Source organism: Physeter macrocephalus, chromosome 3 (genome assembly GCF_002837175.3).
Source record: "Physeter macrocephalus isolate SW-GA chromosome 3, ASM283717v5, whole genome shotgun sequence".
NCBI classification, from domain to species: domain Eukaryota; kingdom Metazoa; phylum Chordata; class Mammalia; order Artiodactyla; family Physeteridae; genus Physeter; species Physeter macrocephalus.
In genome coordinates, this window is record NC_041216.1 from 29,982,202 (window position 1) to 30,006,576 (window position 24,375).

Consider the following 24,375-nt stretch of genomic DNA (forward strand, 5'->3'; position numbering starts at 1 on the left):
GTGCCCCGGTCCGGGAAGATCCCACGTGCCGCGGAGCGGCTGGGCCCGTGAGCCATGGCCGCTGAGCCTGCGCGTCCGGAGCCTGTGCTCCGCGATGGGAGAGGCCACAGCAGTGAGAGGCCCGTGTACCGCAAAAAAATAATAATAATAAATAAATAAAATAAGCATCCCATTCCGTCTGTTTAGTTTTAGAGCCGTGGCTTTTCTAATTTGGTTCTGAGGGAAACAAGTTTGGAGAGGTTGAAAGTTCCCCATAATGGCCCTTGGTATTCTGAAGTACTTGGGGTTAAGTCAGTCTGTTTAGTTTAAAATGTGCATGAGGAAGGACCATAGTTTTGAAACATAAAACCAGCCAGCGTCCCCGAAGGAGGGTGCCCTTAGAGCATTTAGGTGACTGGGGTCCCATTTCTTAGAGCTTTTCTCAAGAGCAAAAGAAAAATCCCTAAATAGCCTGATTCCAGTGGAATTTTACCAAAATTCTAGCACACTTCCAATAGAGGGAACAAATGAGTGAGTACTCACCAAAAGGACAAAGCCTTCCCAAAAAGAAAAAAAGCAGATCCTAAATAAAGTCAGAGCACCCAACCAAAAGGAGGGCGCTCGATCGGAGAGGAGGCTTCCTGGCCCAGAAGGAGGAGGGCTCTCACTGCCGGGGTGGGGGGAGGGGAGCAGGGCACGGGGCACGGGCAGCTGTCACACGTGGGTCCAGGGTCCATCTCCTCCAGAACCCACTTCTGGACACCATGCGATGTCAACCTTAAAAATAAAATAGCCAGTTGTTTTTGCCAGCAAAAAGCTTATTCCAGAATGGCAGAGGAATTGCTGTTCGGGACATGCAAACTGCTGAAAGCATAGGTGAGTCTGAGGACAAAGGAGAGAGAGAAACCTTATTTTATAGAGAAAAGGGCAGTTGGGAGGGGCTGCTTTGAACCTAAGTTCATTGGAGGAAAGCGAGGGTTTGGGGTGGTCACAGCATCTCATTGGCTGGGCTGCTACTGGACCAGGAGAAAGTCTCCCTTCTGCTGCTGGGGCAGCCAAGTCTGCTGCTCCCTGCCCAGATGAAGGAAGTCCATGCCTGAGACCCTCCCTACAGGGCCTCCGGCTCCATTTTAGATGAGTTTCTCTTCACTGATTTGCACAGTGTATTGTCCCTTCTTTTCATCAGTTTGAGGGGTTTTTTTGATTCATCTATAAACTCTAAATAAGCTACCTTTGAATAGCTAAATCATAGTTCCCTGACCAGGGATCGAACCCAGGCCCTCAGCAGTGAAAGCGCCAAGTCCTAACCACTGGACCGCCAGGGAATTCCCATAGCCATTTTTTTGAAGGGTTTTAAAATGTACAGCTTCAAACTTTTGTCAGTCATCTTAGTTTTCCTTAAACAGTTTTGGAGGTTTGGGTTTTTTTTTTTTAATAATAAAGGATTTTTTTCCACATGAGATTACTGTGTCATTATGTCTAGAATGATCTCACCACCAATTATAATGTCTATACCCTGCATTTAAAAAAAGTAACTATCTTAAATGTCTAAAGCAGTGCTTGACTGAAGGGTATTCAAGGCTCGAATTGCTAAGTTCCCAGTTCCTGGCTGCCCTCCTGCCCCACATGCATCTCTCTTACAACCTTGGCGTTTAGGAAACCCCAGGGATCACCCCCACAGAATACGAATCTGTTCCATCCGTAGTCACTGGCCCCGCTTTCTCAGCAGCGCTCTCCCCATGCACCCTTTCACCTTCACCTTTTACGTCCCTCAGTGAAACACAAAAGTTTCCGAGTCCCATCCATTCAGCCTGACGATCCTTCCTGTGTGCTTCCGTTCTGTCCTGTCCGCTGGCGGCGATGCTCCAGCTAGGAGCGTAAGGACAGGCACGGCCACAGGATGGGTGTGGTGCTAATGCCGGAAAGCTGGGGGAGGAGGCTGTTTGGGGCGGCCTGGGGAGCTGGCTCAGGGGTGTGTTTGTCTGTGTCGCGTCTGGTGCTTTGAGGATGCCTGCGCTCAATGTCAGGTCACCAACGAGATGTGCAAGTTCGGACACAGGATGGTATTTCCTTGGGGTTCCTCCCTGATAGGAGGTTTTCAAAGCCATGGGGCAGGTGGGATGCCTCACAGTGAGTCTAGATAGAGAAGGGAACCTGAAACCCAGCCCAGGGCACAGTCAGGGCCGGACGGGAAGGCGGCCCGAGGCAGGAAGGGGCCCAGGAGGTCAGGACCGTGCGGTGTACGTTCGTTGCACTCAGCCTCGTGGAGGTCAGTGGTGGCCTGTGACCTTGGCCAAGGGGGCAGCTGAGAAACGGGGTGGGAGCTGGAGACGGAGGCAGGGTCGTGGGAGGCTCCTCAGGCTTTTCTGGAGTGTGTGTGTGTGTGTGTTGTGAGTGTGAGAGTGTGCGTGAGTGTGTATGGGTGTGAGCGTGTGTGAGTGTGAGCATTGAGTGTGTATGTGTGGGGGGTGTTGTGTGGGTGTGAGTTGTGTGAGGGTGTGTATGTGTGTGAGTGGGTGTGAATGTATGTGTGTGTGCGTGTCAGTGTGTGTGTTTGAGTGGGTGTGAGTTTCAGCGTGTGTGAGAGTCTGTCAGTGTGTGTCAGTGTGTGCGTTACTGTGTGAGTGACTGTGTGTGTGTGAGCGTGAGCGTATGTGTATGAGAGTGTGTGAGGGTGTGCGTGAGAGTGTGCGCGTGTGTTGATGGAGTGATGGGGTCAAGAGAAGGGGCAGGCTGGCTCTGGTGCAGTTCAGCTGCGGCTGCTGGGAGGAAAGGCAGGAGAGGGGCCAGGCCGGCCAGTGGCCAGGTCACCGCTGCACTCGAGGAGGATCGTGACACGTGCTGGAGGGGCCTTTCCCACTGTCGCATCCTCGGTGCTTCCCCGGCTCTAGATGCCCTCGATGCCCACTGTCGTGCGCGCCCGGTGTTTGCCAGGTCGGCGCACACGCTGCCTGCTGCCGAAGCGTCGTGCTGCCCCCCCAGTCGTGATCGTATGCTGCAGTGTGGCGTTCTAATGCGCTGTGTCCCTTCTGGGCAGAATTAGAGGCTCCAGTGTGGACAGTGGTAGGCTTCTCCAGGCCGCTGAGCGAGCGTGAGAGGCACTCCTGAGGTATTTATTGGTCGTTGCTCACTCCTCTGAGGATTCTGTAAAGCAAGGGGTTTCCTGAAGTGTTCAGATTCTGGGGGAAAATCCTTTGACTCACTAGTACGGCGTCTTTAGATTGATGTTTTTATCTCGTGATAAACTTCGGGTTCTGGGTCTTCACTGCTGCGCGCGGGCTTTCTCTAGTTGCGGCGAGCGGGGACTACTCTTCATTGCGGTGCGCGGGCTTCTCATTGCGGTGGCTTCTCTTGCTGCGGAGCACGGGCTCTAGGCACGCAAGCTTCGGTAGTTGTGGCACGCGGGCTCAGTAGTTGTGGCTCGCAGGCTTTAGAGCACAGGCTCGGTAGTTGTGGCGCACGGGCTTAGTTGCTCCGCGGCAGTTGGGATCTTCCCGGACCAGGGCTCGAACCCGTGTCCCCTGCATTGGCAGGTGGATTATTAACCACTGCACCACCAGGGAAGTCCCCATCCTGGTCCTTTTAACTGAAAGAGAATCCCCATTCAGCCCGTTAATGAACACAGAGTTAAAGGCAACCCAAGCAGATTCAACATCCAAAAGAAGACCAGAGTTTTCTTTAAAGACAGTCTGAAGACAGCTACAATGGTGGTGAACAGGTTTGATAGGCTTTCGCATGCAGAGCCTGAATTTTGTTCCAGTCGTCATGCTTAGGAAAACCTTTTGAAACTCTTCAGTGAAAATTTCTAGCAAGTTCTTGGATTTCTTGCTAACAGTCAGGGTTTGTTTTTCCAAATCCCTTTCAGGATTTTCCCATCAGGCAAGTTTCATCCAATGTTGGGCCTGACCTTCACCAGCAAGCATGTGGACTGATTGATATAAATCTGAGAAGCCAGGCTGATAAGTTTATAAGTGGTTTAAGTTCTTCAGCAAATCCGTGGGGGTCCTCAGTTACTTTGGGAAAATCTTTGACTACAGCTAGAAGTTCAGCTTTAGTCCAGGCAACATAAGTAACTAGGGATTTAGCATCTAGACCCCTAGAAAGGCGGGACTTAATCGGTTCAGGGGAGGGGGAAACAGGGAGAGGTTTGGAGAAAAAGGGGAGTTCAGCAAGAGGGTTAGGAGGGGGTGGAGGGCCCAGAGGAGGTGAGGATGGGCCGAAGGGGAGGGAAGGCGGTGCAGGGGCACAAGGGCGGGGGGAGACCTCAGAAGCCATTTTGTCTTCTTTTAGTTTGTTCGCCTCTGTTAGTCTAGGAATGGTATTTTGTAAAGAGGCAGTTTTAGAATCCTGGATGTGTTTGGAAGCTCCAAGGTACCAATTAAAATAAGCATCCCAGGCTTCCCTGGTGGCGCAGTGGTTGAGAGTCCGCCTGCCGATGCAGGGGACACGGGTTCGTGCCCCGGTCCGGGAAGATCCCACGTGCCGCGGAGCGGCTGGGCCCGTGAGCCATGGCCGCTGAGCCTGCGCGTCCGGAGCCTGTGCTCCGCGATGGGAGAGGCCACAGCAGTGAGAGGCCCGTGTACCGCAAAAAAATAATAATAATAAATAAATAAAATAAGCATCCCATTCCGTCTGTTTAGTTTTAGAGCCGTGGCTTTTCTAATTTGGTTCTGAGGGAAACAAGTTTGGAGAGGTTGAAAGTTCCCCATAATGGCCCTTGGTATTCTGAAGTACTTGGGGTTAAGTCAGTCTGTTTAGTTTAAAATGTGCATGAGGAAGGACCATAGTTTTGAAACATAAAACCAGCCAGCGTCCCCGAAGGAGGGTGCCCTTAGAGCATTTAGGTGACTGGGGTCCCATTTCTTAGAGCTTTTCTCAAGAGCAAAAGAAAAATCCCTAAATAGCCTGATTCCAGTGGAATTTTACCAAAATTCTAGCACACTTCCAATAGAGGGAACAAATGAGTGAGTACTCACCAAAAGGACAAAGCCTTCCCAAAAAGAAAAAAAGCAGATCCTAAATAAAGTCAGAGCACCCAACCAAAAGGAGGGCGCTCGATCGGAGAGGAGGCTTCCTGGCCCAGAAGGAGGAGGGCTCTCACTGCCGGGGTGGGGGGAGGGGAGCAGGGCACGGGGCACGGGCAGCTGTCACACGTGGGTCCAGGGTCCATCTCCTCCAGAACCCACTTCTGGACACCATGCGATGTCAACCTTAAAAATAAAATAGCCAGTTGTTTTTGCCAGCAAAAAGCTTATTCCAGAATGGCAGAGGAATTGCTGTTCGGGACATGCAAACTGCTGAAAGCATAGGTGAGTCTGAGGACAAAGGAGAGAGAGAAACCTTATTTTATAGAGAAAAGGGCAGTTGGGAGGGGCTGCTTTGAACCTAAGTTCATTGGAGGAAAGCGAGGGTTTGGGGTGGTCACAGCATCTCATTGGCTGGGCTGCTACTGGACCAGGAGAAAGTCACCCTTCTGCTGCTGGGGCAGCCAAGTCTGCTGCTCCCTGCCCAGATGAAGGAAGTCCATGCCTGAGACCCTCCCTACAGGGCCTCCGGCTCCATTTTAGATGAGTTTCTCTTCACTGATTTGCACAGTGTATTGTCCCTTCTTTTCATCAGTTTGAGGGGTTTTTTTGATTCATCTATAAACTCTAAATAAGCTACCTTTGAATAGCTAAATCATAGTTCCCTGACCAGGGATCGAACCCAGGCCCTCAGCAGTGAAAGCGCCAAGTCCTAACCACTGGACCGCCAGGGAATTCCCATAGCCATTTTTTTGAAGGGTTTTAAAATGTACAGCTTCAAACTTTTGTCAGTCATCTTAGTTTTCCTTAAACAGTTTTGGAGGTTTGGGTTTTTTTTTTTTAATAATAAAGGATTTTTTTCCACATGAGATTACTGTGTCATTATGTCTAGAATGATCTCACCACCAATTATAATGTCTATACCCTGCATTTAAAAAAAGTAACTATCTTAAATGTCTAAAGCAGTGCTTGACTGAAGGGTATTCAAGGCTCGAATTGCTAAGTTCCCAGTTCCTGGCTGCCCTCCTGCCCCACATGCATCTCTCTTACAACCTTGGCGTTTAGGAAACCCCAGGGATCACCCCCACAGAATACGAATCTGTTCCATCCGTAGTCACTGGCCCCGCTTTCTCAGCAGCGCTCTCCCCATGCACCCTTTCACCTTCACCTTTTACGTCCCTCAGTGAAACACAAAAGTTTCCGAGTCCCATCCATTCAGCCTGACGATCCTTCCTGTGTGCTTCCGTTCTGTCCTGTCCGCTGGCGGCGATGCTCCAGCTAGGAGCGTAAGGACAGGCACGGCCACAGGATGGGTGTGGTGCTAATGCCGGAAAGCTGGGGGAGGAGGCTGTTTGGGGCGGCCTGGGGAGCTGGCTCAGGGGTGTGTTTGTCTGTGTCGCGTCTGGTGCTTTGAGGATGCCTGCGCTCAATGTCAGGTCACCAACGAGATGTGCAAGTTCGGACACAGGATGGTATTTCCTTGGGGTACCACCCTGATAGGAGGTTTTCAAAGCCATGGGGCAGGTGGGATGCCTCACAGTGAGTCTAGATAGAGAAGGGAACCTGAAACCCAGCCCAGGGCACAGTCAGGGCCGGACGGGAAGGCGGCCCGAGGCAGGAAGGGGCCCAGGAGGTCAGGACCGTGCGGTGTACGTTCGTTGCACTCAGCCTCGTGGAGGTCAGTGGTGGCCTGTGACCTTGGCCAAGGGGGCAGCTGAGAAACGGGGTGGGAGCTGGAGACGGAGGCAGGGTCGTGGGAGGCTCCTCAGGCTTTTCTGGAGTGTGTGTGTGTGTGTGTTGTGAGTGTGAGAGTGTGCGTGAGTGTGTATGGGTGTGAGCGTGTGTGAGTGTGAGCATTGAGTGTGTATGTGTGGGGGGTGTTGTGTGGGTGTGAGTTGTGTGAGGGTGTGTATGTGTGTGAGTGGGTGTGAATGTATGTGTGTGTGCGTGTCAGTGTGTGTGTTTGAGTGGGTGTGAGTTTCAGCGTGTGTGAGAGTCTGTCAGTGTGTGTCAGTGTGTGCGTTACTGTGTGAGTGACTGTGTGTGTGTGAGCGTGAGCGTATGTGTATGAGAGTGTGTGAGGGTGTGCGTGAGAGTGTGCGCGTGTGTTGATGGAGTGATGGGGTCAAGAGAAGGGGCAGGCTGGCTCTGGTGCAGTTCAGCTGCGGCTGCTGGGAGGAAAGGCAGGAGAGGGGCCAGGCCGGCCAGTGGCCAGGTCACCGCTGCACTCGAGGAGGATCGTGACACGTGCTGGAGGGGCCTTTCCCACTGTCGCATCCTCGGTGCTTCCCCGGCTCTAGATGCCCTCGATGCCCACTGTCGTGCGCGCCCGGTGTTTGCCAGGTCGGCGCACACGCTGCCTGCTGCCGAAGCGTCGTGCTGCCCCCCCAGTCGTGATCGTATGCTGCAGTGTGGCGTTCTAATGCGCTGTGTCCCTTCTGGGCAGAATTAGAGGCTCCAGTGTGGACAGTGGTAGGCTTCTCCAGGCCGCTGAGCGAGCGTGAGAGGCACTCCTGAGGTATTTATTGGTCGTTGCTCACTCCTCTGAGGATTCTGTAAAGCAAGGGGTTTCCTGAAGTGTTCAGGTTCTGGGGGAAAATCCTTTGACTCACTAGTACGGCGTCTTTAGATTGATGTTTTTATCTCGTGATAAACTTCGGGTTTCGTTTCAAACCACTATCACTAACTGCTCCAAGTATGATTCACGCTGGTGGGCTGGCAGACCCCATCAGACCTTCACTCCGAGCTCGAGCTGCGACTGGAAGGCCAGAGGGCGGGGCCGGCACCGGGGACCCCGCAGCGTCGGAACCCACAGACCTGACACGGACGTGGAAGCGTGGCTGCGAACATCCCTCAACCCTCTACGGAGATCCTGCAGATAAAACAAAAATGTGTTTGCTTTCAGATTTTGCCAGTTTCCGCAAGAAATTGTTCTTCAAATGGCGGAGCGATGTCGAATAAGAAAACTACAGTTGCTTGCTCATCAGTATATGATTTCCAGTAAAATCGAGTTCTACGTTAGTGAGAGCCTGCCTGAATATTTCGCACCATATCAAGCAGAGCAGTTTCGAAGGCTTGGGTAAGAATGAAAGTTAACACGTATGGTGGGGACTTTTAGCCTAATTCTACCGCAAAGCAATTAAAAACTGAGGAATCGCCCTCTCCCTCGGCGCCGTCTCACGTACTCGCGTGTGGGTGGACGTCACGCCACTTCTGAACACCTGCCTGGGGCTGAGTGTGCTTACCGGGCAGTGTTCCCATCAGTCGTATTCCGGCCACTTTTCAGGTGCAGAGCTTATCTTAAGAGAACTATTTAGAATTTGACTTCTGGGCTTTATTCCCTAGGGTTTTTCATTCCGAACCTAACAACTTTCCTTGAAACCTGCAGAGCTCAGTGGGCACCGAAGGCAGCGTATTTCCACATCAGTGTGATTCCAGAGTTGTGTTTTTTCTTTCAGCTACGTCTCTCTCTGTGACAATGAAAAGACAGGTTGCAAAGCCCGGGAACTAAAATCAGTGTATGTGGATGCAGTAGGACAGTTTCTTAAGCTGATTTTTCACCAAAACCATATCAACAAGTACAACGTGTATAATCAGGTGAGACACATGGGCCCTCCCCTTGGTGACACCCCTGCCCCGCCCCCTGCTTTGTGGCATCTCAGACTCCTCCTTTAAGGTGGTGTCTGTGGGAGAGCGCTAAGCTCCCTGGAGCTGCGCGCTCCGATTCGGAGCCACCGGCCACGTGCGGCTGTGCACGCTGGGAGCGTGGCAGGTCCAAGTGCATGGGCTGCATGTGTGACCCAGGCTCAGTTACACAAGGAGAGGAGGATGTTTTGGATACATTAGCTTTAAATATATTGTTAAAAGCAAAAAATCAATTTTAAATGTTTCTTTTACCGTGTCGACTAGAAAACTTAAAATTACATATGTGGTTTGCATTATATTGGGTTGGCCAAAAAGTTTGTTCGGGTTTTCCGTAACATCTCATGGAAAAAATCCAAACGAACTTTTTGGCCAGCCTATTATTTTTGTTGGACAACACTGTTCTACATAAACCCACTGAACTTTTACGAGATAAATCCCCTGGTGGAAATTGAGAATGCAGTTTAATGATGCATGCAGTCCACAATCTCTCTAGCTCCCTCCCTCCCTTTTTATTTTTTTGGCATAAAGAATATAGTGGAAATCAACTGTGTCCAAAGCAGTCTTGTTAATTAGCACAAATATTTACAGCACTCCCTGCCCCCTCTAAGAGGAATGCAAGCATTCCAACAAGTCAGAGCTTTATGCTGAGCAAGTGAGCTGAAGGAGAGTTCTGAGACAGAGTCGTGTTGCCTGGTCCGTATTTGACAGCAGAATTCTGAGCCTTTTCCCTCCTCCACCCCATCTGTGTATTCACCAGTAATTCCTCAGTTTTCAGTTCAGCAACCGTGATTCTCAAGGAAGGGGGTACGGGAAGGCGGCTCCTCCCCGTCAAGTGAGAATCAGTGCCTTGGACAAACCAAGCTATGTTAACGTAGGTTTTCATTTCATTGTCTAATTTACCACGATCCGTGTAGATGTGACCCCATCCTTAACCTTGAGTGGATGGTTCAATATAAACCTGGGTTAAAACTTTGGAGGTTTTTTAGCTATACTGTCTTAACATCCTTTGAACGTTAAAATACCCTCTTGGTTCAGCATTAGAATATTAACTTATATAATTTATAGAAGTCATTAATCTACATTAGCGTGAGATTTTACAATTAAAGCATTTTGCTGTACGTCATCCCATTTTATGACAGCATGGCTCAGAGTTTGTTATAAAGGGGTTAAGTCATGTCAAACATTTTATACGTAATTTCTGTTGATTAACTCTTTCTTAGGTTGCTTTGGTTGCAATAAATATCATTGGAGACCCTGCAGATTTCAGTGATGAAAGCAATATTGTAAGTTTGGGAAGTTTCATTCCTGAAGAGGAACATTTATTTCTAACAAGAGGGGATCGTTTATTTTTGTCACAAAAGTGTCATCCTAAAAATCCTCACAAAATTATCCGCTGAACAGCTAGCAGATAATTTTCAGCAGCTGTTGTATTAAACTTTACTCGAGAATTTTAGTTGTCCCTCCAGGACACTGGGATCATCGAAGCTCCCTGACTGACACCTTTATGTCAAATCATCTCTGTTTTATGTTGTTCCTTTTCTCTCTGAGATACTGAGCATAACTTTTTCCCCCAAAGACCTCTAGAGAGAAGCTGATTGATCATTATCTAGGGCACAACACAGAGGACCCAGCTCTCGAAGGAACTTGTTCTGGGTAAGAGCCCCACCCACCCAAGGCAATAAATTTCTGTAACTTTCCTTTTGGAACCATGAGAGTGCAAGTCAGCCCCAAAGAAAGGATCCTGGGCCTGGGGGCCTCTACATTCAGGCTGGAGCCGAGTAAGCCGCCGATGGGGTTGTCTTAAATACACTGCAGATTAAGGTCGCCGTTTTAGTTAGCACATCTTCGTTCACTGCCCTTCCGAGATGACTTCGTTTCTTGTATGTTCTGGTATTACTGGACAGTTCCTCAAATGCATTCAGGTAAAAGATCTTTCAGCCATCCTTTGATATTTTGGTGGCACAGGCAAATTCCTAGGTAAGAATCGAAGTGTTGATTGACCCAGATTACCAGCTACCCCACAGTTCATCTTATATCTGCTTTAAAACCTCATTCCTCAAGGGAGTGAGAACTGCATGTCACATCAGTTTCTGTAAGTTCCTCTCCACGCTCCTCACGTGGACAGTTATACAGACTTCGCTATCTTGCTGACTCTTTTAGCAAGTCAGGCGTGGAGGGCAAGGCCGAGGGCACGGCACTTCACACCCTCTGTCCCTAGGTGCCCCTCTGGGACAGAGTCCTTCAGCGCCCTTGTCATGTGCCTGCTGTTTATTAAAGCAGGGGGACCCCTTCCACAGGCGCCCAGCCTAAAGAGAAAGGGATTCAAAACAATACCCAGGTCCCCTTCTCTGATGGCAGCTTCCCAATAGCGAAGAGATAAGATGCTTAGATGTTAATAGACGGTTGACATTTGCCCATGCCCTGTGGTGTATTTCCACGCTCACACGCACATGGCCAGAACTGCTGGCTCTTCCGTTTGCATCAGACGTGGGGTCGGTTCTCTATGCCGTAGCTCAGAGCCACCGGGTGGTGCTGAGTATGGCACACTGGAGCGGAGGCCGTGGTTACCGTTTCGTGTATAAAAAGTCACGGTGCAGGGTGACCCATCATGCCGCCTACACACGCTCTGCCTCAGTCCCCAGCCCGGACCCTTCCTGCCTGCTGGAGTCCTCACCTTGCCAGGTGGGGGCGAGAAGCACGGGGAGCGCTGCCGGCCGGTCCTTCCTTCAGCATCGCCCTTGGTGATCAGGGGCGACCAAGCCCCCTCACCGGGTTTAGTATCTCCAGGAAAAGCCCTCTGGGGAATTGTGGTTTCTATTTGAATCAGTTCTTTATCAGCTTAGCCCTGAGGGATGGTAAACTGCAGTTTCTTGTCCTGCCTCACCCCGCCCCCCACACGCCGCCAGGGTTTTCCTGAAGGTAGAGGGAGGTCTGGAAAGGTTGTGGGCAGCGCCCGAGGCTGAGTCCACGGGCACCGCAAGGGCATCGTGGAAGGTGGCGCTGCTGATGCCTGGGCATTGCAGCCTCATTTCGTCCTTCGCAGGGATTTTCTACTGTAGTGAAGTCTTGGTTTCACCTCTGGAACTTCAAGGCAGAGTGAGTCAGACTTGAGAGTGTGGCGTGTATTCAGGTAAAAAGAGTCAGCGGATCTTGCTGGAAGCACAGAAGCGCGCTCTTGTTCGGTTCTCACTGAGATGAACAGAGATGCTCACAGCCGCCGTGGCCGTGCGCCCGCTGCTGCGCCCACAGCCGCCTGAGTCAAGGAAGGCGTGGGGAAAGGGGGTCCTGGCTGCTTTTGAAAGGTGATGTGGTCCCCTGTCCTGTTTGAATATATTGTTAATCAGCCAAACTTTTATGACAAATAGTCTCTTTAATGAGACTCCCTGTGTGCAAGGACACCCAAGGCGAAGCTAACAGCCCGCGTCTTCCTGCCTCTGATGCAGCAGATTGGGAGGCTCTGAACCGTGTCCCCTAACGCTTCTGTCGCGTAGTTAGAACGGCGTCCTGGTTCTAAACATCAGGCCCGGAAGAAAGCTGCTGGCCGGTTATAGAATTGGGAGGAAAGAGGGAGGCGATGCGTAATCCAAAACAGGTTACTCAGATCACGTTTAGGTCATTTATTCTGGGAAGGATCTCTCTGATCTCCTGCAGGACTGGCTGGTGATGTCATACGATCAGGCACTTTGAGGTACAAGCCCAGTGGTAGCAGTCCTCCATCTTTAATGCTCGTCACCATTACTGTGGCGTGAAATGCAACCCTGGACTCGGCCTGGGCCACCAAGCCAGCCTCTGCAGGGCTGGGGCCTGCTCGTGGCCGGCTTTGGTTTTGGTTTTCCCACGTCTACAAATGATTCACGTGCTCTGTCCTGTCCCCGCGCCCAGAGCAGAGCCCTGCATGGTCTGCACTCGGGATATCTGCCGAACGAGTGAATGAACGCACTGAAGGCTCAGATGCCCCGTGTGCATATAATTCATGGTCAAGAGCATAAGCTGTGGGGTCCGCAAGACCTGTCTGCACTTGCTGTGTGACCTGAAGCCCATTACCGACTTCTCTGAGCCTCTGCTTTCTCAGCAGGAAATGCTCCGGAACGGGTGTGGGTGGGACCCTTCCAGACTGTCCGTGTGTCTTCAGCACTGAGCACGGGGCCCACTCTCCCCCTGCAGCGTCACGTAGATTGAAACTGGCTCTAAAGTACCCTTTCCTTTCCTTTAGGCGGTCTGACTATATTTCCCCACTAGATGACTTGGCCTTTGACATGTACCAGGATCCGGAAGTGGCACAGATTATCCGCAGGTTAGATGAGAGGAAGCGCGAGGCGGCCCAGAGGGAGCGCTACGAGGACGCCAAGACGCTCAAGCAGGCCATCGCTGACCTGCAGAAGGTACTGCCCGCGGGGAAGGCGGCGGCTCCGTGTCTCAACTGCCCTGGTTCCCGCTCAGCAAACGGCAGGCCTCCGAAGGCTGCAGGGTTAGCGTGGGTTCAGGGGCGTCAGCACACGAAGGACAGCAAGAGCGCACTCTCCCGCAGAGCCCTCCTCGGGGCCGCGTGCCGGCCCGCGGCTGCAGGAAACGTAAGATGTTTCAGCTGCCGTGGGCTCGCAGGTGGCGGTGGCCCGTTCCCTCCATCCCCCGTGCCGTTCCCCTCTCCCCCGGACACAGAGTTGGTCGCCCACACTGTCCTCGAAGCGTCACTTTAAAACCGTCTTTGCCCCTCGCGTGAGTCGGTCCGTATGCGAAGCAAAAGCGAGCGCCGTGTGCTTCAGGTCGGGGAGCGGCTGGGCAGGTACGAGGTGGAGAAGCGCTGTGCCATGGAGAAGGAGGACTGTGGCCTGGCCAAGGGGGAGCGGCACCGCAGCCAGGCGTACGAGCGGCTGCAGCTGCGCGAGCTGGTGGGTGCCGGGCCCGCGGGGGGGCGGGGCCCGGCAGAGCCGTCGTGGGGCCCACGAGGGTGGTCGCGTGTGTTGCAAAACGGAAGGCTTGGTCAGGCTCAGGCGACAGCGGTGACAGCTAGCTGCAGCCCGTGGGCCCGTGTCGTAGGCCTGGCCTTGACGCACTCTTGCAGGAGGGTTTGCAGAGGCGGAGGAGCCAGGGCAGGTCGGGTGGGAAGGCTTCCCAGTGGGCCACTGCGTCTCTCCTGTTGGCAGCCCTGCCCACGCAGCCCCCGGGAGCGCAGGGAGAGAGCACCACCCTGACAGCTCGGGCTGGGAGGGGGGCGGCTCTCATGTCCAGAGCCCACGTTCCAGGCTGGGACACAGGCCCGGCCCCCAGAGGGCAGTGCAGGGAGTGCCGCCTCTGGCACTTGCTGCCAGACCCCGGGCTCCGTTCCTCCGTCCAGCTGTGTGGTCTCGGACTCATTCCTGGCCTCTTTGTGCCTCAGTTTCCCCATCCCATCCACGGGGGTGAGAACAGGGAGCCTCAGATGCGGTCGTCTGCCTGGAGCGCTTGCTCCTGGCCCAGCACGTGACCACCACTGAGTCCGTTGCACTCGTTCAGGTGACACGAAGTAGCCTGCTTTGCAGACACGGAGTGACCAGCACAGGTCTCTCGGGTCCAGCCCGGGTGCTTCCTGCCTGCCTGTGGCCTCCCCACCACAGCACCCCGTGCACGGACGCTCACGAGCACACTGGTGTTTTGGTACAGGTGTCACTTGAGTGGTCCACACAGTAACCATCCAGAGACAGTCGGGGGCAGTGACATGGCTATGGGACCTCGTCAGTGTGGGTTTCCCCCTCTGCCTTCCCAAACTAGCGCTCCCCTGGGGGAACAAGGGGTGTGTCTGGTGAGGCAGTGACACTGGGGATTGAATGGCCCGTTTCTCCCCAGATACGAAGGCCTCTGGACTTGCCCCTCCAGCCCCTGGTCCATTCCAACAGCCCTCGCCACCAGCAGCCCGCGCTCTCACTGCCACAGCCAGAAGAAAGGGGGACAGAAAACCGGTTTGCAGACCCTTTCCTTCAGGAGAAGCCTTCATCGCATCCCCTGGACATTTCTCCTCAGCATTGCGTGGTGGACCGGTCCCCCCCCGCCACAGACCCTCCTCCCAAGGCCCATGTAGGTAACTCATGTTCACGCTGTGGGCAGTTTATTCCGCGTGTATGTAGTGGAGAACCGCATCATGCCGGGTGCTTTCCCGGGGCAAGGGATGTATCACGGTACAAAACAGTGACAGCCTTACCCACGCTGCGTCAAGGAGAGGGGCAAAAAAGCTGTGGCCGGAACATCGGCCAGTGGCTGAGACACACTTCATCCTCTGAGCCTCTGCTTTTCTCTTTGCAAAGATGTACAGACATCTTCTTAAAGGGTGGTTTCCAGGAATAAATGAGACAATATTCGTCAGGTTGCTACCCTGGCGTGACCTTAGTAGAGCCTCGGTACAAGTCGTAAACAGTTACCGTACCTGTTAGAACCTCCCGTGTGGCAGGGGACAGAAAACCTGGTTCAAACTGGGGGTTATTGGCGTTTATAACGGAATTTTAAGAGGTCACGTGGGTTCCAGGGTTGGTTTGACTTCTGTCTTGCGAGTCTGTTTTCTGTGGTTCTGAGACGCCCTCTCGGAAGGCTGGGCTCGTCACGTGGCCTCAGCCTCAGGTCTGTACACTGTGCCTTCTGGGAGGAGCGTGCGTCCCATTCGAAGCAGAGTCCCCGGGTTAACCCTGCTTAGATCGGCCTCAGTCACCTGCCACCTCAGGAGCAGTGACGAGGACCAGAGGGGCAAAGGTGCCGACTGGCCTGTTAGGGCCTCCCTGGAGCCCCTGCCGCGCAGGCCATGTGGCCGGTAGACCCCGGGGAGGAAGGAAAGGTGCCAGGCGGGCACAGGCAAGTGCCGACGGCAGCCAGAGGCCCAGGAAAGCTGGAGAGGCCCACAGCTGCCATACGGCCTCCATCCCCTCGTGCCGCTGGCTCTCCCAGGGTGCGTCTGTGAGCGCTGCCATCCTCCCTCTCCCTCCAGTGATATCTTGTCTGTAACTTAATTGTTATGTTTCACTCTTCAATTTAAAAGTACTCTCATTTCTCCTTTTTTAGGACCTCAATGTGTTTTGTTTTACAAGTGTGAGTACATTTTAAAAGATGAGAAACTGAATCTCACATGTGTTGTACACCCAGTTAAGACCTCAGCAAGTATTAAGTGTGAATAAACGGTCCTCCTTGTCTGTTCAGTGTCACCGTGACGCCTGCCTCAGAAAGTGACTCTGGAATCGCTCTTTCTGCCCTCAGTTACCTGGAAGTCTGTGACGTGTTTACTTGTTTAATGTATATCCGTCTCCCCCTGAGAACGAGGCCCGTCGAGGGCGGGGAGTCTGTCTTCCCATTGCTCTACGTGGGTCACCAAGAACAGAGCCCGGGAAATGTCTGCCGAAGGGTGCAGACCAAGGTGGCATAAGGATCTGGAGCTTTGGTGCCTGCGTTAGTTCAGGGCCGCTGGGTACTGGATGCATTTAAAGTGAGGCTTGATAGTTATTTCTCAGAAATAAACTAATAAACTAAGAAAATGCCAAAGGTCTTGCCAGAAAAAAACTGTAATGACTTTTACTGTAGTGACCTACTGTCAGCTGAACTGAAATCACTAGTTGTAAATAGGAATCGTGGCAGAATCTGCATTGCCTGTTTATTAGGTCTGTAGTAAGTTTAGAAGGGAATAAAACCCCTGATCTAATTTTTTTTCCATTACACCCTATTGTATAAATTATTCTAACTTGATGAGACTGATATTTAGCAAAATACCATCATTCTGACCAGGTAAGTCCCAAGCAGTCAGCCCATGGGTGTAGACGGGGGGGTCAGTACGTGGGGAGGATCCTGCACCGAGCCCAGCAGCCGCCCTGTCCTCCCGCAGCTCGAGTCCCTGCCCTACGATGAGCGACCCCTTCCCGCGACCCGCAAGCAGCCTGGGGCAGTGGCCACGGAGCCAGAGAGGAGGGACACGGACAGCGGCGAGCCTCCCAGAGCGGGCACCGTGGGCGAGCCTGAGCCTCTAACAGAGAAGGCCTTGCGCGAAGCCAGCTCCGCCGTGGACGTGCTGGGAGAGGCCTTGGTAAGAACAGAAGCGCGTATAAACAGCCTGCAAACAACGGGCAGGGGCGGGCGGCTCCACAGGGCTCCCAGGCTTGCTGGTCCTCATGCTGCAACTGCCCTTTGTCCTCACAGTCCAAGGGAAAAGTCTTTTGATAGTTACTCCTTATGTGAAGCAGCACAAGCATAAGCTAGAATTTCAGATCTCCTGACAAGTATCCATTTCAGCCTGGGCCCTCTTTGTGGTGTTGACGGGGCTGGGGTCCAACGCCAGCTCCCGCCGGAGAGCGCCGCCAGCTCCAGGGAAGAGGACAGCAGAGCAAACAACGTGAGCGTGTCACCGGCCTCAAAAGATTCTCATGCTGGAACTTTTAATACGTTCCATGTTTTAACATAAACTTAAATTTTCCATGTTAGGAGGAGTATTTCTCCAAATACACATACCTAGTGGGTGGAGGTCCTGTTATTAGAAAAGCTGTGTCTTGGTTTAAAACAAACCAAGGCCGGGGGTGCAGGCTTCAGGCTGCCGGGACTGCCGGGGCTGCCGGGGAGGGGACGTGGCCAAGTGCCCACCCTGAGGGGCCGGCTCCCACCCTCCCAGGTGGCCAGGGCCTATTCCAGAACATGGTCGCACCGGGAGGACGCGCTGCTCGCCCTGTATAAACAGCTGATGGATGCACCGGTGGCCACCCCAAAGGAAGACCTGAAGAGCACGCTGAGGGCGGCCGTGTTCCTCATCAGGAGAGCCATCCGAGACATCGTGACCCCAGTGAGTCCCCGCCCGCCCCTCAGGGGCCCCCGTGTCTGCCAGAGAGCTGCCGGCACGTCCCCAGGAGGTCAGGGTAGCCCGAGCGGCAGCCTGGTCCCCAGTACTCTCGTCACCTAGCATGTGGTGTCACTCGGAGTGAAGCTCTCGAGGAAGGAGTGTGGTCGCTTAGGAGTCTGAGGTCTGTCCCCATGGGCCGTGCCCTCTGGTCCCATGTGCACAGAGGCCTGGCCACCACGACTGATACATGCCCCTTTATGTTTTTGTTCTTCATGACACCTGAGGAGCTTGGGAGTTACCACTGAATTCTCCTGACCCTGAAAGGGGCTTAAGAATGAACGTCCCACAATTACACTGTTGTCTGCATTCACACAGGAGCTCATGCAGTTCACCAGTAATGTCAGATATTTGGCTCATGGAGAGATGGGGACTTTATGACATGTGGGAGATAAGAGCCTGTGCCTTCCGTGTGCAGGGAACTGTGCTCACAGAGCAGTTTTCAGTTGGCCATTTCCAGTCCTTCAGACAGCGTGGAGTTTTCAGCGTAACGTTCGTGTTTATAACTAACAGTAAATTTCATGTTTTCTTTTGGTGGAATTCAGTTAGAGTGGCTCATCTGTTTTTATCACTTTTTCCTTAGGTCTTTCAGGCATCTTTGAAATTGCTGAAAATGTTAATCACACAGTATATTCCTAAACATAGACTGGGTAAGCTTGAAACAGCTCACTGTGTGGAGAGGACCATCCCTGTTCTGCTCACGAGGACTGGGGATTCCTCGGCTCGCCTCCGCGTCGTAGCTTCCAATTTTATTCAGGTATGAACTTCACCACACAATTTGAAACCATAAATCATAAACATATAACTGCAGATACCTGACTTTCTTGATACTTTACAAGATCCTGTCTGCCCAAGAGCATCATAGATTATCCTTAGTGATTCACCGTCATGTTTTCCTTGTGTTCTAAACCAGGTAAATGTTGCCTTAAACATGATTAAAATGTACAGTTTGCTTTTTCTAGTGTTTTCCTTATTCAACATACACTATTAATTTTTTAAATAAATAAAAATATATGGAGAATTAGATCAGAATAGAAAAATGGGGTGAAAAAAAAGATGTATAATGGTCTTGATCTAAGTATTTTTATTCTTTCAGCAAATACGCCTCCTCTAGCCTGGGCGCTGGGGGAAGCTAAGATAGAACTGAGCATTTAAGAGTTTGGGGCACACCACACTGTGCGGCTTGCGGGATCTTGGTTCCCCAACCAGGGGTCGAACCTGAGCCACCATGGTGGGAGTGCCAAGTCCTGGCCACTGGACCGCCAGGGAATTCCCAGCCCCAGGGAATATTAATCAGCGTGAGCTCTCCTGGAGGTCCCTGTCTTGGCACTGAGACCCAGGTTCACCCAACAGCCTGCAGGCTCCAGTGCCGGAACACCTCAGGCCAAACAACCAGCAAGAAAGGAACACAGCCCTACCCATTAGCAGACAGGCTGCCTAAAGTCATACTAAGCTCAGAGACACCCCAAAACACACCCCTTGACACAACCCTGCTCACCAGAGGGACAAGACCCAGCTCCACCCACCAGGGGGCAGACACCAGGAGCAAGAGGAACTACCACCCTGTAGCCTGTGAAAGGAGACCACAAATACAGTAAATTAGAAAGAAAAGAAGACAGAGAAATATGCTACAGACAAAGGAGCAAGGTAAAAACCTACAAGAACAACTAAATGAAGAGAAAATAGGCAGTCTACCTGACAAAGAATTCAGAGTGATGGTAATAAACATGATCCAACATCTCAGAAAAAGAATGGAGGCGCGGATGGAGAAGATACAAGAAATGTTCAACAAGGACCTAGAAGAACTAAAGAACAAACAAGCAGTGATGAACAACACAATAATTGAAATGGAAAATACACTAGAAGGAATCAATAGCAGAATAACTGAGGCAGAAGAACGGATAAGTAAGCTGGAAGATAAAATGGTGGAAATAACCTTTATTCTGCCAAGGAGCAGAATACAGGAAAAAGAATGAAAAGAATTGAGGACACTCTCAGAGACCTCTGAGACAACATTGAACACACCAACATTCGAATTATAGGGGTCCCAGGAGAAAAAGAGGGGACTGAGAAAAGATTTGAAGAGATTATAGTTGAAACCTTCCCTAACATGGGAAAGGAAGTAGTCACCCAAGTCCGGGAAGCGCAGAGTCCCATACAGGATAAACCCAAGGAGAAACATGCCAAGACGCATATTAATCCAACTAACAAAAATTAAATACAAAGAAAAATATTAAAAGCAACAAGGGAAAAGCAACAAGTAACATACAAGGGAATCCCCAGAAGGTTATCAGCTGATTTTTCAGCAAAAACTCCACAGGCCAAAAGGGAATAGCAGGATATATTTAAAGTGATGAAAGGGAAAAACGTACAACCAAGAATACTTTACCCAGGAAGGCTGTCATTCAGATTTGACAGAGAAATCAAAAGCTTTTCAGACAAGCAAAAGCTAAGAGAATTCAGCACCACCAAACCAGATTTACAACAAATGCTAAAGGAGCTTCTCTAGGTGTGTGTGTGGGGTGGGGGGGGGATTCCTGTTTCTATAAACAAGAAAACTAAGAAATGGGAAAGCTTGCCAGTAAAGGCAAAACATACACTAAAAGGAGCAAATCATCCACACACAAATATGACGTCAAAACCAGCGATCGTGAGAAGAGGAGAGCACAAATGCAGGAAATGGGAATTGTATTGGAAAGTAAGAGACCAGCAACTTAAAACAACCTTGCTTATATATAGACTGCTATATCAAACCTTCATGGGAGGGCTTCCCTGGTGGCACAGTGGTTGAGAATCTGCCTGCCAATGCAGGGGACACGGGTTCAAGCCCTGGTCTGGGAAGGTCCCACATGCCGCGAGCAACTAGGCCCGTGAGCCACAACTACTGAGCCTGCGCATCTGGAGCTTGTGCTCCGCAACAAGCGAGGCCGCGACAGTGAGAGTCCTGCGCACTGCGATGAAGAGTGGGCCCCGCTCGCCGCAGCTAGAGAAAGCCCACGCACAGAAACGAAGACCTGACCCAGCCAGTAAATAAATAAATAAATAAATAAATAAATAAATATTTACGAGAAAACCTCATGGGAAATGCAAACCAAAAAAACTACAATAGATAGACACACAAAAAAGAAAATGCAACCTAAATACAACACTAAAGATGGTCATCAAACCACAAAAGAAGAGAACAAAAGGAGAAGGGAAGAAAAAAGATCTACAAAAACAAACCCAAAACAATTAAGAAAATGGCAATAGGAACACACATATTGATAATTACTTTAAATATAAATGGATTAAATGCTCCAACCAAAAGACACAGACTGGCTGAATGGATACAAAAACAAGAGCCATATATACACTGTCTACAAGAGACCCACTTCAGACCTAGGGACACATACAGACTGAAAGTGAGAGGACATAAAAAGATATTCCATGCACATGGAAATCAAAAGAAAGCTGGAGTACCAGTTCTCATATCAGACAAAATAGACTTTAAAATAAAAACTATTACAAGAGACAAAGAAGGACACTACATAATGATCAAGGGATTGATCCATGAAGAAGATATAACAGTTGTAAATATTTATGCACCCAACATAGGAGCACCTCAATACATAAGGCAAATGCTAACAGCCATAAAAGGGGAAAGCGACGGTAACACAATAATAGTAGTGGACTTTAGCACCCCACTTTCACCAATGGACAGATCATCCAAAATGAAAATAAATAAGGAAACACAAGCTTTAAATGGCACATTAAACAAGATGGACTTAGTTGATATTTATAGGACAGTCCATCCAAAAACAACAGAATACACTTTCTTCTCAAGTGCTCATGGAACATTCCCCAGGATAGACCATATTTTGGGTCACAAATCAAGCCTTGGTAAATTTAAGAAAATTGAAGTTGTATCAAGTATCTTTTCCGACCACAACGCTGTGAGACTAGATATCAGTTACAGGAAAGAAACTGTAAAAAATACAAACAAATGGAGGCTAAACAATACACTACTGAATAACCAAGAGATCACTGGGGAAATCAAAGAGGAAACCAAAAAATATCTGGAGACAAATGACAACGAAAACACAACAATCCAAAACCTGTGGGACACAGCAAAAGCAGTTCTAAGAGGGAAGTTTGCAGCAATACAGTCTTAGGAAACAAGAAAAATATCAACTAACCTAACCTTACACCTAAAGCAACTAGAGAAAGAAGGACAAAATCCAAAGTTAGTAGAAGGAAAGAAATCATAAAGATTAGAGCAGAAATAAATGAAATAGAGACAAAGAAAAAGATAGCAAAGATCAGTGAAACTAAAAGCTGGTTCTTTGAGAAGATAAACAAAATTGATAAACCTTTAGCCAGACTCCAAGAAAAAAAGGGAGAGGACTCAAATCAATAAAATTAGAAATAAAAAAGGAGAAGTTACAACAGACACCACAGAAATACAAAGGATCGTAAAAGACTACTACAAGCTACTATACGCCAATAAAATGGACAACCTAGAAGAAATGGACAACCTTTTTAGAAAGCTACAGCCTTCCAAGACTGAACCAGGAAGAAATAGGAAATATGAGCAGACCAATCACAAGTACTGAAATTGAAACTGTGATTTAAAAACTTCTAACAGGGAATTCCCTGGTGGTCCAGTGGTTAGGAGTCTGTGCTTCCACTGCAGGGGCCACAGGTTCCATCCCTGGTTGGGGAACTAAGATCCCACATGCTGTGCAGCGTGAACAAAAACAAGCGAAAGTCCAGGATGAGACGGCTTCATAGGCTAACACTATCAAACATTTAGAGAAGAGTTAACACCTATCCTGCTGAAACTCTTCCAAAGAATTGCAGAAGAAACACTCCCAGGCTCATTGTGTGAGGCCACCATCACCCTGATACCAAAACCAGACAAAGATACTACAAGAAAAGAAAAGAAAATTACAGGCCAGTATCACTGATGAACATAGACATAATCCTCAACAAAATGCTAGCAAACCAAATCCAAGAACACATTACGAGGATCATACACCATGATCAAGTGGGATTTATCCTAGGGGTGCAGGGTTTCTTCAACATATGCAAATCAATCAATGTTATACACCATATTAACAATCTGAAGAATAAAAACCATATGACCATCTCCGTAGATGCAGAGAAAGCTTTTGACAAAATTCAACACCTATTTATGATAAAAACTCCAGAAAGTGGGCATAGAGGGAACCTACCTCAACATAATAAAGGCCATATACGACAAACCCACGGCAAACATCATTCTCAATGGTGAAAAACTGAAAGCATTTCCTCTAAGATCAGGAACAAGACAAGGGTGTCCTCTCTCACCAGTTTTATTCAACACAATTTTGGAAGTCCTAGCCATGGCATTCAGAGAAGAAAAAGAAATAAAAGGAATCCAAATTGGAAAAGAAGATGTAAAACTGTCACTGTTTGCAGATGACATGATACTATACATAGAGAATCCTAAAGATGCCACCAGAAAACTCCTAGAGCTAATCAATGAATCTGGTAAAGTTGCAGGATACAAAATTAAGGCACAGAAATCTCTTGCATTCCTATACACTAACGATGAAAAATCTGAAAGAGAAATTAAGAAAACACTCCCATTTACCATTGCAACAAAAAGAATAAAATACCTAGGAATAAACCTACCTAAGCAGACAAAAGACCTATATGCAGAAAACTCTAAGACACTGATGAAAGAAATCAAAGAAGACACAAACAGGTAGATATACCATGTTCTCGGATTGGAAGAATCAATTTTGTCAAAATGGCTATACTACCCAAAGCAATCTACGGATTCAGTGCTATCCCTGTCAAATTACCAATGGCATTTTTCACAGAATTAGGCCAAAAATTTTTACAGTTTGTATGGAAACACAGAAGACCCTGAATAGCCAAAGCAATCTTGAGAAAGGAAAATGGAGCTGGAGGAATCAGGCTCCCTGACTTCAGACTATACTACAAAGCTACAGTCATCAAAACAGTGTGGTACTGGCACAAACACAGAAATACAGATCAATGGGACAGGATAGACAGTCCCGAGATAAACCCACTCACCTATGGTCACCTAATCTATGACAAAGGAGGCAGGACTATACAATGGGGAAAAGACAGCCTCTTCAGTAAGTGGTGCTGGGGAAACTGAACAGCTGCATGTAAAAGAATGAAATTGCAACATTCCCTGATGCCATACACAAAAATAAACTTAAGATGGATTAAAGACCTAAATGTAAGGCCAGACGCTATAAAACTCTTAGAGGAAAACCTAGGCAGAACACTCTTTGACATAAATCACAGTAAGATCTTTTTCAGTCCACCTCCTAGAGTAATGAAAATAAAACCAAAAATAAACAAATGGGACCTAATTAAACTTAAAAGCTTTTGCACAGCAAGGGAAACCATAAGCAAAATGAAAAGACAACCCACAGAATGGGAGTACATATTTGCAAACACAGCAACTGACAAGGGATTAATCTCCAAAGTATACAAACAGCTCATGCAGCTCAATATATAAAAATAAAATAACCCGATCAAACAATGGGCAAGAGATCTAAACAGACATTTCTCCAAAGAAGACATACAGGTGGCCAAGCAGCACGTGAAAAGTTGCTCAACATAGCTAATTATTAGAGAAATGCAAAGCGAAACTGCAATGAGGTATCACCTTACGCCAGTCAGAATGGCTGTCATTAAAAAGTCTACAAACAATAAATGCTGGAGAGGGTGTGGAGAAAAGGGAACCCTCTTGCACTGTTGGTGGGAATGTAAATTGGTACAGCCACTATGGAGAACAGTATGGAGGATCCTTAAAAAACGGAAAATAGAACTACCACCTGACCCAGCAATCCCACTACTGGGCATATACCCTGAGAAAACCATATTTCAAAA

General features: G+C 49.5%; 1 protein-coding gene across 4 annotated transcripts in view; it reads left to right on the forward strand.

The window, feature by feature from the left end:
- The window catches only part of CEP104 (centrosomal protein 104), a 58,904-nt gene that overhangs the window by 17,544 nt on the left and 16,985 nt on the right, over positions 1 to 24,375 (forward strand). For 2 of the 4 annotated variants that reach the window (XM_055083817.1, XM_024125428.3), the window contains exons 3-12: positions 7,909 to 8,082; positions 8,462 to 8,600; positions 9,869 to 9,931; positions 10,225 to 10,301; positions 12,862 to 13,030; positions 13,412 to 13,537; positions 14,472 to 14,699; positions 16,483 to 16,680; positions 17,260 to 17,427; positions 18,065 to 18,238. In XM_055083817.1, coding sequence (XP_054939792.1) covers positions 7,909 to 8,082; positions 8,462 to 8,600; positions 9,869 to 9,931; positions 10,225 to 10,301; positions 12,862 to 13,030; positions 13,412 to 13,537; positions 14,472 to 14,699; positions 16,483 to 16,680; positions 17,260 to 17,427; positions 18,065 to 18,238 — 1,516 coding nt within the window. Of the gene's footprint in view, positions 1 to 7,908; positions 8,083 to 8,461; positions 8,601 to 9,868; positions 9,932 to 10,224; positions 10,302 to 11,691; positions 11,745 to 12,861; positions 13,031 to 13,411; positions 13,538 to 14,471; positions 14,700 to 16,482; positions 16,681 to 17,259; positions 17,428 to 18,064; positions 18,239 to 24,375 lie in introns of those variants that run through there. The other 2 variants (XM_028487939.2, XM_028487940.2) reach the window with 2 other exon arrangements.